General features: G+C 30.4%; 1 protein-coding gene across 2 annotated transcripts in view; it reads left to right on the top strand.

Moving 5' to 3' along the window:
• Rpn6 (regulatory particle non-ATPase 6) overlaps window positions 1-14,443 on the top strand; it is a 60,054-nt gene that overhangs the window by 21,494 nt on the left and 24,117 nt on the right. For both annotated transcript variants that reach the window (XM_085824034.1, XM_085824035.1), the window contains 2 exons: window positions 5,668-5,792; window positions 7,807-7,878. In XM_085824034.1, the coding sequence (XP_085680160.1) occupies window positions 5,668-5,792; window positions 7,807-7,878 (197 nt within the window). The remainder of the gene's footprint in view (window positions 1-5,667; window positions 5,793-7,806; window positions 7,879-14,443) is intronic.

The raw sequence follows: 14,443 nt of genomic DNA, 5'->3' as shown, positions 1-14,443 counted from the left end.
AAGCCATCTGCAGAACGTTGCAAATAAATCTTTTCGTATGGCATTATTGTTAAAAGAAAACAAATCATAATTTTAACATTTCCATGTCACTTATGCGTGTCATTCAACAAAAACAAAACTGTAAGAATTGCTCCTAAACTTCAATACACCAAGAGAAAGTTATGTCGGAAAAGTATGTCTAATCACAAGCACTAATTTTTTTCCTATGCGCCTGGCACAGTACAGAATACTTATATGCATTTAACAGGGTTTGCATGGTCCTGATTTTTGGTCCTTAAAAGTCTTTAATTTCAGCCAAAATTGGCAGAAGGTCCTTAATTTTAATCATCTGAAATTTCTGTCTGTTTTTGTGACTGCCATTTTGAGTCTGAATTACCATTTTGGAGGAATATTTTTGGTGATTCACTGACAAATGTGGTTATCTTTTGAATGTGTTCATGAGTTATAATTTGTTCCTGTTTTTAATATAAACGTTGGATACTCAAGTTTCTGGGCAAGAAGTGAAACATTTTGAAATTATTTCATTTTATTTTTTAATGAAGAGCATTTAAACAATTTTTTGCTTTAGGGCATGTTAATTCTTTTATTAAATGGTTCTAAATTTGGCAACTTATCAACATTTTGGTGATTTTTAAGATCAGTTTCTATAAAAAGTTTTTAATTTGAAGATCTGGTAATTTTTCGCCGACATTGAAAATCATTAAAATAATGGTAATATATTGAAATTATATTTAAGAACTAACATTAAAAAACATTTTTATTTTTCACTCTCATATTATAAAGCGACATTACTTTCCATTTTGGCGAGTTTATTGTACACTATCTTGAATCTAAAAAATAAATAAGGTAATGAATGCTATAAGGCACAGTTTGTGAAACAGTTCTTAGCAAAAGCAAAATGGCTATGTAGTTAATTAAAAATGTCTTTCTTTTTAATTTTCTTCTTTTTAATTTTTTCATAGTAAGAGTTTTTTCAATGTAATTGTATTAGAATATTCAGAATTCTCAGAATATGTATGTTTTCTCTATAAAATTAATTTTACATTTTTTACCTCTTTAAAAAAATATTTTTAGTTTTGCTGTTACAAAATTGGTAGGGGTAATTTTTCTTTAGGATTTTAGACATTGCAACTTTGACAGTTTAAAAAGATTTGAAGGCAAGATTCTAGAAGATTTCAGAAAAATGTGACAAAATAAAAAATGTCTTCTTAGTATCAAGACATAATGGATGTATTTTACAGAAAGTATGTGATGAGTTTCTTACTTTTGCAGAGTTTTAGGAAAAACAATGGAAATATAATATCTGAATGTTCTACTTCTGATACTAGAAGTCTTTTTCTTAATGTGTTTAGCTTCCCTTTATTTTCTCTACTTTTCAGTAGATACGAGCATGCAAAATATAAAAAGTTCTTCTAATCTTATCACATGGACAGGCATTTATAAAAAGGAATTTTTCTGTTTATAAAGAAATGGAAAACTGACAGTTTAAAAGATTCATCTTGTATGTCTCCGTGCATTATAAATAGGGCTGACATTAGGCATTTCCTTACCTGATGCAATCTCCTGTGGGTTGTAAATTCTAAAAGTTTTGCCAATACTATATTTTGTTGCTTGATGTGTCACTAAATTCTAAAAGTTCTGCCACAAAATTTTGGTCCTTACCATATATTATTTTATATTTATTCTGAATGTTCATATTATCAAAGAAATAAAATTAACAGCTTTTTCTATATGTTCAAAATGCATTTAGTTTTTAGAATAACAGAAATCTCTGATTAAATCCAAAAATTCTAAAATGAAGAGGAGACATATTAAATAAAAAAACTGAATACGTAAAGAGAAAGACAGTTATTTGTCAAAGCTATGTACAGTTATTATTATGTAAATTAACTAGTTGTTTATAATTTCAGTCTTCCCCTTTCCATTTCCTCATCAGAATATAAATCAGTTAGATAGCTTCTGAACTGAAGTTTTTGAATTGTAAGACACAGTGTGTTTCTGGCTTCCGTTTGCACACAGCATTAGTTCCTGCCTTCTCTGATAATTTGTAATTATTCGTCTTTGTGTTATCGCTGCTGACATTTGAATTTATTACAAAGATAGAGTTACCTAGCCAGCATAGATTCAAATTAAATTGTATGGTCTTTTACTATTAGACCACATTTTTAATTTGAATTTGATTGTTCCTGTTTAATTGCATCACCACAAGCTGTAGATGATTTTGTTAGCTTAAGAACGTTCCTTTATGTTCTGAGTTCTTTTTAAATAAGAGGTTTATTTAAAACTTTACCTGACTTTGTAGATAATTTCGGAAATGGCAGTAATTTGCTTCACATCTGACCGGGATTTTGGACTATTTAACTTTTATCAAATCAATTAATACCTCATAGGTGCATTGCTGAGAGATTGACGAGTTAGGAGATAAAGCATGCAGAAACTAGTGGGAACAGTAGTTTGTATATTGAAACAAATTTCTAATTGTTATAAAAGATGTTTAAAGAGAAGAACATTTATATGAATTAGCCAAAATGTCAAAAAGCTTCAAATTATAAAGTTCTGGTTAATTTAAATGTCCTTGTCTACTAGAACTTTAGGGAAGTATCCAGCGACTATTAGCTGGTCTTTTTACAACTATAAAATATAATTTCAAAGAATGGTTAAAATATCCTTTTATTCACTCAAAAAAATGCTAGCAGATGGCCTCTCTCAGGCTTAAAGGAAAGCCTCCACTTGGGCTTTAACATAAGATAGAAAACAAGAAACTAAATTAATTATAACTAGCCAATCTTTAGCCGAAGCTGTACTGAGATAGCTGAGTTGGCTTGTAATTAAACCTCACCGCCGGAAACTAACAGGCATGTAAGACTATAGGCGTACATAGTAAAATATTCTTAAAAGAATGATGTGGCCTGAAGGCAGAACACACTCTATTGAGAAATTCTGAGCTCTTCTACAGAAGTGACTGAACTTCTCATTAAATACTGGTTCTACTTCATTTACATAAAGCACAATACTAAAATTTCATTGTATCGTTGTAGGTGGAAAACAAAAATTTAAAGGAAAAGGTTTCAAAATTAAAAATAGCTCTTAGAAATTTAAATATCCCTATAAAATTAAAAAGATGCATAAATTTGTATGTTGTTGCTACAAAACATTTATGTTTTGTAGTTTTCAATGTGTAATTATCCTAATATCACTTTAGAATCAATGTCATAAATTATATGTATTTTAAACTGTGAAATGTTATGAGATCGTGATTTTGATAGTGCTTTTTTGACAAATATTTTTAAAATACAAAAAAATATTTAATACTGGTCGTGTAAATCTATAATGACTAAGGGCATCTAACTACCTAATTTAATTATTTGTAACTAATTGCTCACCCTTAAAAGGCATCTCTGCGTATTAAAGTGAGTTATTGTCTTTCATTATATTTACCCTGGTCACAAGGTACAACACAAAAGTATACAAATTAAATGTAAAATATTCTTTGCATCTAGTGAGACTTAAAATAATACAAAACAACTTATCACTTCTAGTGCTTTAGTGGAAGCTTAAAATATAGTAACTGTATTACTTCAGTTACACAGTTAATATACTTTAAACTTACCCAGGAACTCTACATGAAGCTACAACATGAACTGTATCAGACACAACTGCACAACTATCAACTAACTTTCAAAGACAACTTAGAGTACATTTTAGCAACAACTTGGAGCACAACTAACTTTCAAAACTTGCCAACTGTGCCTACAATCAAGCTTTCAGGCTTGTGCTAATCAGCAGGTCTCTCTAGCCAAGCAGCAGGGGGGCAATGGTCAGTCTTCTGTTACGAATCATGCAGATTATGGTTTTACTTCTCATTTTAACCTATGCCTTTTGACATAAAATCTACCTGCTATGTACTAAACTTCTAGACTGAGTAAGTACGTGTCAAAATGAGGTATGAAAGAAAAATCAACAGAAAGCTAATTGTTAGTAAATCGTAAATAAAAAGTCACTAATCTTACAAATATGTCCAGCTATTCTAAGTATAAAACTTTTAATATATGATAAATTTTTTTAAATTAATTTTATTCCCAAATTTGTTTTATAATTATGTTTATTAAATTATATTTAATAATAATACATCCTACTTACGATCTGTTTTATTCTTAGGATGGTATTACAAAAGACAAGTTCAGGCATAGATGATATCTTTAATTGAATTTATTCAGCTCCCTTTGCTGATAGGCCCTTAAAAGTACTTAATTTCCATGTGCAGAAATGTGTACGAACCCTGATTTAGTAACAGATAAATCCTCTTTTTCATATTCCTCTTGAACACCCTTTCTTAGATCAGTGTCAAAAAAAAGGGGGGGGGAAGTAAATATTCAGGAATGATGCTTCAAGCTTCTGATCATACCTTGGTCCATAGGTTCGAGAAGTGAAGTTGCATTCAGGGGCAAGAAGGCAATCTTAATTCATCTTAAGTTTCCAACAAGCGGGTGCAGTATAGTTAATCAAGTAGAATCTTTTTATTTTTGACTGAAAATTCCTTATCGTATTTTTGTAACTCTTTTTCAGACACTTTATAGAAACTAGAAGAATTTTAGCTTTTTTTTTTTTTTTTTTTTTTTTTTTACATCTTTGATGTAGAATATTTTTAATTTACTTCTCCCCATGTGGATGAATAGTTACACAGGAATAGAGTGTAGATTGATTAAAGAATATGTGAGAGTTTAGTTTTTTGAAAAAAATGAAAATGGAAGAAAATTTCACAACTAATTTGTCATATTATGTCTAATGAAAATGCATTAATTTTTTTCAGGATGCAAAGATTCAATAGCTGCTATAAGGAATGAATATTTTATGTCTTACAAAAAACCTAAAGTATGCAAAACCCTGGTTTGAGAGACGAAGCCCAGTTCAGGGGGTTTATACTCAAAGAAAACCAACAAGGATCCAAATTTCATTCCTAAAGACAGGATTCATAAGATTCACTGCTTCCTCGTTTTTCTCAATAGTAAAAATTTTGAAAATTTCATTATAGCATCAGCCTTAAGTAAAATTCTGGCAGCTCATTCAAAGAATTTGAATGGAATTGGAGAGCCAATTCATGTTCTTTGATTTAGAAGTCATGTGCACAATAGGGTTTCCTAAAATATGCTTATCATGTCCCCGTTTTCCTAGAATTAGATTCATACATGTCTTGCTGAGTCTGTTTTGAATATAGAGAAAAAAAGGGGTGACGATAAAAGAAAAGTAACATAAAGGTGTTTTCCTTTGTGAATGGAATGTGGATCTGTATATCTTAAATGTGTATTATTTTAAGGGTTATTGATTTTTTCATTCAAACTTAAATTTTTGAAAAAAAATATTAAAAGTATAAAAAAACTGTGTTTTAATTGAAGATTTCCACATATTTCGTTATATCCAACTTTCATATCTTTAGAGGTTCACTAAAACAGTATAAAATAACAATAGGTGCATAGGAAATAGGACAAGACCAAAAGGCTCATTCACAATATCTGGGAACTTCTTATAACAGGATTCAACTATATTTAAATATTATTATATTATTATACTGATAATTTTTTTTAAAAAATTAAGCATTACAGTTTTAATGTAATTAAAAAATAAAAGAATTATTTCACAGACATGTGTATATCTTTCTTTTCTTATTAGAACTTGGCAACTTAATTAAAACAACTAGACCATTTTTAAATCGTATTAGCAAAGCTAAAGCTTCAAAGCTTGTTCGAGCACTTGTGGATTTGTTTTTGGACATGGAAGCAGAGACAGGGATGGAAGTAAGTAAGTTTTTGAGTATTAAACATTTTTTAGAATTATGGTTGTTTAGTGTGAACATTTAGTTCTATTTAAATTTGTTTACAAAAATCTTGGGCTTCTGGTCAGAAATGTGTCAGCTTCTTGTACTATATAAAATTAGAAGTGCATTTTACATATATCTTGTGTCATTCACACTAAAATGACGTATACTGAGTAAGTAATCAAACATTGGATTCGTTGTGGCAGTTATGTCCTCACTTTTTACCACAAAAAAGAACTTTAGTTATCTTATTGAATGTCAAGCTTCATAATCATCTTATGTGGTTGATAAATTTTTAAATGCGGTTTTCAAAATGCATTAAATGCTTTCAGATTTGTATGCCAAACACAGTCTGCATCCCCCTAAAAAAATAATTAGTTCCATATAAATATTTAATTAAAAATATCTGATGTGGACACCACATGACTTCCTTGTATGGCCTATTAAATTATATGTATTTTTTTTCTGCACTTCATTTTAAACTTATTTCCTTGAATTTTATTAGAGATATATTTCCCATTCAATCAATTCAGTTCTCATGCCGCAACAAGGCAAAAATAATAAAAACTCAAAACGTCTTCATTAAAAATTGTAAAATACAAAATAAGCCTAAAACACCAAATACAGTTTTAAAAAAATCATTTTTTTACAATTAAAATTGTGGAGTTTCTGTGCAAAAACAAGTAGTTTGGCTTATGGGCAGTAAGATTTTTAAGGCAGCAAAATCTAGTTTTTCAACCCCACTGGGCAGAAAGATACTGAAGTTGATGCATCAGCTGACTTAATTTGCTATACTAACAGTTTCATATGTAAACAAATTCTGCCTTGTTAAGCTTTTCAGTTGTTGACAGTTCTACAGTCATTGCATACAGATTAACTAAAGGCATAAAAACGTAACTGGAACATAAGATCAATCATTTTTAAAACAAAATATCCACAATTTACCAACATATAAAACATATACAGTCAAAAGTCTTTAATCCGGAATGATCTATAATCCGAACCTTAAAGCTACAAACTTTCTGCGCATGCCTAAACGCATAATGCGTTTAGGCATGCGCAATAACACGCTTACGCATGCGCGTTTAATGTATTGGGTTGGCAACTAAGTAATTAATATTTATAATAAATACATTTTTGCAATTATAAATTAACATTCTTCTATAGATGGTGCAGTTGTGTTAATATCTAAATACCATTTATGCTATTTTATCCACATAGGTATTATAAGCAGTATGAAAACAAAGTATGCATTCTGTATTTTGTTTAGTTAGTGTATAGAAATCCACTGACTGAACTAAAATTTGGATGTAAGCAAAGTGCTATATTTCACATTCAAAGTTAATGAAATAAATGCCAAGCATGCATGCTGGAAATTTTCTTTCCCTGGTAGTGTTTAGGAACAATGTTTTTATAAATAAGGACAGGCATATTTAATACATAAATTAAATATTTAAAAATCAAACCTTTTTCCTAGAACTGTTAGAGATCTGAAATAAAGTATTTGTGAATAGACATGTGTTTGAAAACGTTTTTATTTATAATGATGTGTTGAAAGTAATGGAGTGAAAACACTTTATTAATGCACTTTTAATGTTTATTCAACAGATATTCATACTTTTTTTTTTTTTTTTTTTGTGTGTGTGTGTGTGTGTGTGTGAATTCATTTAAATAATTTACAACTCTGAAGAACATTTTTTTGGAAGTTAAAATTATTTCAAATGTTAAAATCAATCAATAATTGGGGCAAAACTTTATTAGGCCATTGTAGTGTCTTCCAAAATTGGCTTCTTGCCTTTCAAAAGATAAAATAGAATGAGAATGCTGAAATGAAAAGAAGTTTTATATTTATTATCTTCATTATTTTATATATTTCTCCTAAATATTTTTATGCATGATAATTTATAAGACAATTACGATTTTTATGAAGAAATTTCTGTTATATAGTGCAGATAGGCACAAATATTAAGCAATCTATTCATTTAATATTTTAGGTTGATTTGTGTATGGAATGTATCGAATGGGCAAAGCAAGAGAAAAGAACTTTTTTAAGACAGTCATTGGAGGTAGTTTAAAAAATTAAGTATATTATGTAATTTGTTATAAGGTTTAAAAAAAATATATTCTTTTAATAATACTAAATGTATCATGTATTCATGTATTCATTGATAATTTATTCTCTTAAGTAATTTGCATGATTCTTTTAGAAATCAAAATTCTGTATTCTTATTTTTTTAATGGCCTGTTATATCATCAATAATTTATAATGTACTGAAAATGAGGAGAAAATGTGAAGCAGCATATATGTTAAAGCAAAGTATTTATATTGTAAAATAATTTTTATGGCAGTGGTTATTTTAGAAAGAAATTAAATGCTTTATGATCAATCATCCTAATATCCTTTCCCTTTTATTTAAAAGTATATCTGTTAGTTTGGTCATGAGGAAGATATGCACCTGTAATATTTTCGCTCTCTGAAAATTTGGTTTCAGTTTCATTTCAAGGAAATAAATCTAACTCCCCCCCCAAAAAAAGTGACTGAGGCCCCTATTAATATTACACATATGAACAAGTAGTAATCCTTTCTTGGAAACAGTGACTAAATTTCATGAATCCAGTAACTGTAAAGATTGATAGTTAAATTGTTATTCTCTTAGCTGGCTATCGAAATGATCCTTACCATAAACACCTTTTGTTGAAGATTTTGGGAAATTAGTTAAAATTGGCCAATTAGATGATGCTATTAAAAGGTATGAAATGAGACAATCAAGGATGAAATACAGGTCTTGCTACAGAGCTCTAAGGAATATTTTGAATCAGTGAGATGGAATTATTTAACTTCTGTTTCATAACACATGAAGGTAATTAGTTTATGCTCCACAGTCAATAAATAAACTGCGATTACAAAAATTCGAAATATTAAAATTTTATCTGAACATAAATTATACAAGCAGAAATTATTCATATTGAAATTATCTGTTCATTATAAGCAAATAAAAAAAAATCTAATCACTAATAATAAAAATTAATGTAAAAAAAATTCGGACAAAACTACAAATGTATATGAAGAGTATTTCATACGAGGGCCATCCAGGAAGTAGATTACGTTTCCGTCTGTGTCCGCTAGGGGCGGGGCTAGCGCGGCCATCTTGGGGTCAGAGCGTTGCGCAGCTCAGTCTGCATCTAGCCGTGCTAGTGAGAGGTTCGTGCTGTGCTCCGTTCAGATACTGTGACGGTTTGAAATGTCTGCGTTAATTGAAAATCCCGCGAGCTGCGAGGTGCGCTCAGTAATAAGGTTTCTGACTGCAAAAAACTGTAAACCGATAGAAATCTATCGGCAGCTTCGTGAAGTGTATGGGGACAACATTATCACTGAAGGTGGAGTGCGTCAGTGGGTCATAAGATTTCAAAATGGCCGAACCAATGTTCACGACGAAGATCGAAGTGGGAGACCCAGCATAGTGACCGCCGAACTTCTCGAAAAAGTCGATGCTAAAGTCCGTGAAAATCGAAATTTCACAATAACGGAACTTTCTTTGAGTTTTCCACAAATTTCGCGAAGTTTGTTGCACGAAATCATCAGCGAAAAGCTTGGTTACCACAAGTTTTGTGCAAGATGGAAGGCAAGAAGAGGTAACGAAGTGGTTGAAGGCGCAGGCGGCCGAATTTTTCGACGAAGGAATTTCCAAGCTCGTACATCGCTACGATAAATGCCTTAATTTGTATGGTGACTATGTAGAAAAGTAGTATTTGAGTGTGGCTTTCATCTGTATATAATAAAATTTGTTTCCTATACTTTGTTTATTTTTTTATTCCAAAACGTAATCTACTTTCTGGATAGCCCTCGTAGTATATTCATAATAAATTCATAGGTAAATATATTGGCCATTTTATTTGTAAGAAGAATCATTATTTTTCTTAAAACTCCATCTAAACTTGTCCTTAAATTTAACAATCAACAACTAAATTTAAAGATTAAATTAAACAACTGGACTAATGAGGAACAGAAATGGCTAATTTAATGAATCATAATATCCAAACAACATGCAATTAATTGCTGTGAATAGGTCCTTAAAAATGCTACAACGAACAAAATAGTAGTATTTCATAATAGTTATTACACTGTAAAATTATTACGACAAGTGTTTTTGAAAAGTTGTTGATTTTGGGAAGTGCAGATTAAACAGTGTTATTATGTTTGGGTAAAATATTTTCACTGAGAAAAAAGCTTGCTTTGCCAGTACCAAAATATTACCTTCTTCGCTCAACTAATGCTTATAATTTCAAGCATATAAATGGACGATTTTATCAATGTTAATTCATTAGTTAGTTTTATGGGTACATTTCATTCATACTGTCATACGTAAAATTTGCTTGTAATTTAATCATAAAATAACATTTTGAAATGCAAAAAGCATAATATAATGTGCATCTTTAATCTTGTTTGGGATTCCTTTTTGAAAGCTGCTTCCTGATTTAAATGATGGAAATTCTTATCAGTAAACAAAATGTAACAATGTATAATCTACCTTTAAATTAAGTGTTCATATGACTATTGTTTAATACAATACAAAGTCTGTAATCCGGACGTTCATTATCCAGAATGATCTATAATCCGGACCTCAAAGCCACAAACTTACGCATGCACATTTAGCACAAAAAAACGAAGCAACTTAAACAACTTACATTGAAAGAAATGTTTAATAAAGTAAACAAATAAATATTAAGCTCTTTTTTTTGTGTGTGTGTGTGTAAATTTTGATAGCCTTTAGATTATAATTGCTCTTTATTTCATAAATTACAGTTTCATATTTTTAATTGTATAATTTCTGCATGCCATCTTACCAGATTTAAATTGATGATCTATAATCCAGAAAAATCCTTAATTCAGAATCACCGAAGTCCCAACGAGTCCAGATTACAGACTGTACTGTATAGAAAGTCTAAAATGTGTTGTTAGTCCTAATAGTAATAATAATATATATATAAGAAATTTAATTTCAGTAAAATATTGTTATTTAGGAATGTTTTTCAATCTTGTGCATACAATTAATAACGCAGACTAATTTAAGTGTTGTTATCAGGACAATGTCTGAACATTTCATCTAAAATGCTGGTAGGTTATTGGAAATGAGCAGCCAGTCTGTTATCTTTTGCCCTGGTGATCATTTAGCAGCTGAAAAGTTGCGACTATACTTCAGGTCAACCTAAGTTGAGAACACTGAATATAGTAAGAAAGTGTATGTGTCTGCCGTAGAATATAGTTCTACCATTTTGAGAAAGTAATATTGTAAAATTACCCTGTTATATATGAATACTGTTGAACAAAGAGAAAGGAAGGAAAAAATGTGTGAAATGATAGATTACGTTGCGTCCAGCTTTTTGTTTAAAAATTTGCTAAATCGTGCCAATCATTCAATGACCAGCAGGAAGACATCTCCCTTTTTTGGCATTATTGACGAAACTGCAAATTCCAGGAACCCCGACCTCACCCCACTCTTGACGACAAAAGCACTTAAGGTATTCATTCACTGACCGGGCGGAGAAGAAAGGTATAAATTTTTATGGTATCTGCTTCATCTTCGACATATGTGTATAATTTTCAACCTCATAAAGCTGGAAAACATTATAAACTTGAATAAACAGTACCACTAAGGTAATCATAATGAATATTTTTGTCAATTACGGGAGGGCATTTTCCTAATAAATACCATAACGATATTGTTACTTATTATAAACTTTGAGGGATTGAATACCCCAGTTTTAAAAAAAGACCCTTTCCGATGCCACAAATTAAAATTACAAAAGCCGTTTTCAAGGCCATAAAAAAGGCAGAACTATAAGCAGTTATAAATAATATTATAAATATAAGCTAACAATTTCCTTAGAAAATATAATATGAAAGTGTCCCACCAGTAGCCGAGTGGTTAAATCGCTGAATCGTTTGAACGTAAGCGAAAGAGCTGTATTCATGGTCGGTTTCAGTGTGTATCCCGTGTGTAACGTAAATGCAAGCTTGTTTCCTTTAGAAAGTCCTCCACGAAATGCATCTCACCCCTTAGTTGGATATTATTTCTAATGTTATAATTTTAATTGATTGGTGGAATTAATTGGTATAAGATCATTTGATTCTTAATTCTTTGTTTGTTTAACAATTTTAAAGCTTTAATATTTTTCTAATACCGTAAAATTTTTAATCGTTAGTCTCTTTAGTCGTTAGACTGCAATCTGAATATCTCAATGTCCAGTCTTTTTATTCATTTTATTTTTGATTTTAAACAGTAATCAGAAAGATAGGATTAAAACGTTCTGTAGGAGGGTTATTTTCTGAGCCTGACTGGAAATGTGTGTGTCTTAGGAGACAATTAATACAGGATATAATTTTCATAATGTCTGCTATAAAATATTGTCAGAGTTTTTTAAACAATCGCAAATTAAAATCAAAATAACCTCTTTAAAAAATAAAAATAAAAATTTTCCCCTCATTCACTGTTTTGGTAGCAAGAAGCTGCGTAAATTCTTAAAAATTAAAAGAAAATAACTTACTACCAGATTTCCAAATTTATACATTTTACTTTTAACTAAGCGAATGGTCTTGGGGGGAAAAAATTTGACCCAAACTGCAAGGAATACATTGTTAGGTCTTCCACTTTCAAGTTTTAAATATTATCAAATTCGTATTCGTCACATTTAGGTAATAGTGAAATATTTCATATAAATTAAGACAATGAATAACGTGCCCTGCATTTTACACTATGGTGAACTATCAATTTCAACTGTAGCTTCCCTCCATAAAAAGATTGTTATTTAAATACGCTGGATTTGGCAAGAAGTCGCCATATGTGTAGCGAATTGGAGGAATTGAATATCCGCTGGCAGTTTACTGTGTATGAATAACTTGGAAATCAGGGTGAAAATGTCATTCTAGCTTTGTATGTGTTCTCAGGTTAGCTTCTCGTGAATTATAGAGTATGTGAATTTCTTCTGTATTTGACCATTTTGGCATATATAGTTAATTTTTGTACTGTAAATTGTGGACTTAAGCATTTATTTTTGGCAACTCTGTTCTTAATGTTGTACTATTGCATTTACCCACTGTAGTTATGCCACATTGTTACATTTACAAATTCTTTTAATGATGCCATCTTTTAAGCAAAATTCTTCAACTTAAAAAAAAAAAAAATCATTGTTTTAAAAGGTTAAGAAGAAAAAAATGTATTTTCTGAACTGAGTGAGAATAAGAAATTGAATTTTCCATCCTCAATACTCAAAAGGATAATTTCTAAGTAAAATGAAATTCAGGAACTGCTACATTTTTATTGTGTGTCTGTTTAGATGGCTGCCAATTTTCAATAGCAAATGATATTTTACATATTTATAAATATTTGATCATCAAGTATATCAGAAGTTCTGTGCTCATGTAAAAATAAAAGAAATTGGGAAAAATTTCAACACTGAGTATAGAGTCTGAGCAGGTTGGCTGTATAAATTCATATTGCAGTGGACCACACAAAGATGAGAAAATCGTATGTGTGGTCCTCGCAAGTCAGTGTTTTCAAGCTGTTATGATGTGCCAGACGACATGGTCTGACATCATAGATGCAATAATTCGTTTCACTTGACAGTACAAGAGATGTAACTTCATGACCAGTGTCAAGAGATTTTTGCATTCTGCACTGTGTCTGTCAAAGCCTCTCTCTTTCATGAGTGCTGACGAACCAGTGATCTTGGTTTTCCTCTCATATCGTATAACAAATTGGAGGATTTAAAATACAACCAAAAAAAATTAAGGGGGTACGACTAATTCAGTCTGCCTATTGTTTCCAACTAAACAATACGCCAGAATGCTATGGAACTCTTGGCTAGGAAGACCCGCCATTAGCAAGATCCTCACATAACGATGACAGTAATCTTACATACAATCATTGTTCTATGTCTTCCATATTATTATATATGTAACAGAGCTCATAATTGGTAATAAATATGTTTTGAGTTCAAAATGCAGTAAGTATGACACAACCTCAATAAATGTAATAATCATTACATGGAGTCATCAGCACCACCTGCTGCCGGTTACCACAATACTCTGCAATGAAATTGTTTGTAAATCTCTAAGTGGCAAAGCAAATTTCATACTGTCAAAAGTATTGAGAAATGGTGCCACGTTATCTAAATACCAATCACATGGTGAGGTATCTGTTAATAATTTGTTTTCATATTAATCGGCTTCTGGTGAATGTTCAAATACCTACCCTGGCAACAAAATTTTCATGTATCTACTCAGGCAATAAATGTATTAGTGTAAATAAAAACATATTATGTGTTTCCATCCAACCTACTTTAACAAGAAAATTTTGATCTTTTGCCTTGAGGGGGAGGATAATAAATTTAATTTAAAATCGTATTGTAAATTCTGATGGGTCAGAAAAATTAGGCTTCTGTCAGAGAAATAAAAAAAAAAATTATATCATAGCTATCACCATAATGACAACCCAAGGTTTTAGTTCATATCTTGAAAGTATGCTTTAAAAAATATTTAAGAAATATGAAACTAATTTCAAAAATGAAAAATTCATTAAATTTTATCTTCTGTGGATCTCTTCCTCAAGGTACTGAATTTTTGATGAAAGT

The sequence above is a fragment of the Stegodyphus dumicola genome, chromosome 9, assembly GCF_044657685.1.
Source record: "Stegodyphus dumicola isolate Sdum_Otavi_A_Nest chromosome 9, ASM4465768v1".
Lineage (NCBI taxonomy): Eukaryota > Metazoa > Arthropoda > Arachnida > Araneae > Eresidae > Stegodyphus > Stegodyphus dumicola.
Note: the sequence above shows the minus strand (reverse complement) of the source record. Positions and strands in the feature narration are given on the sequence as shown.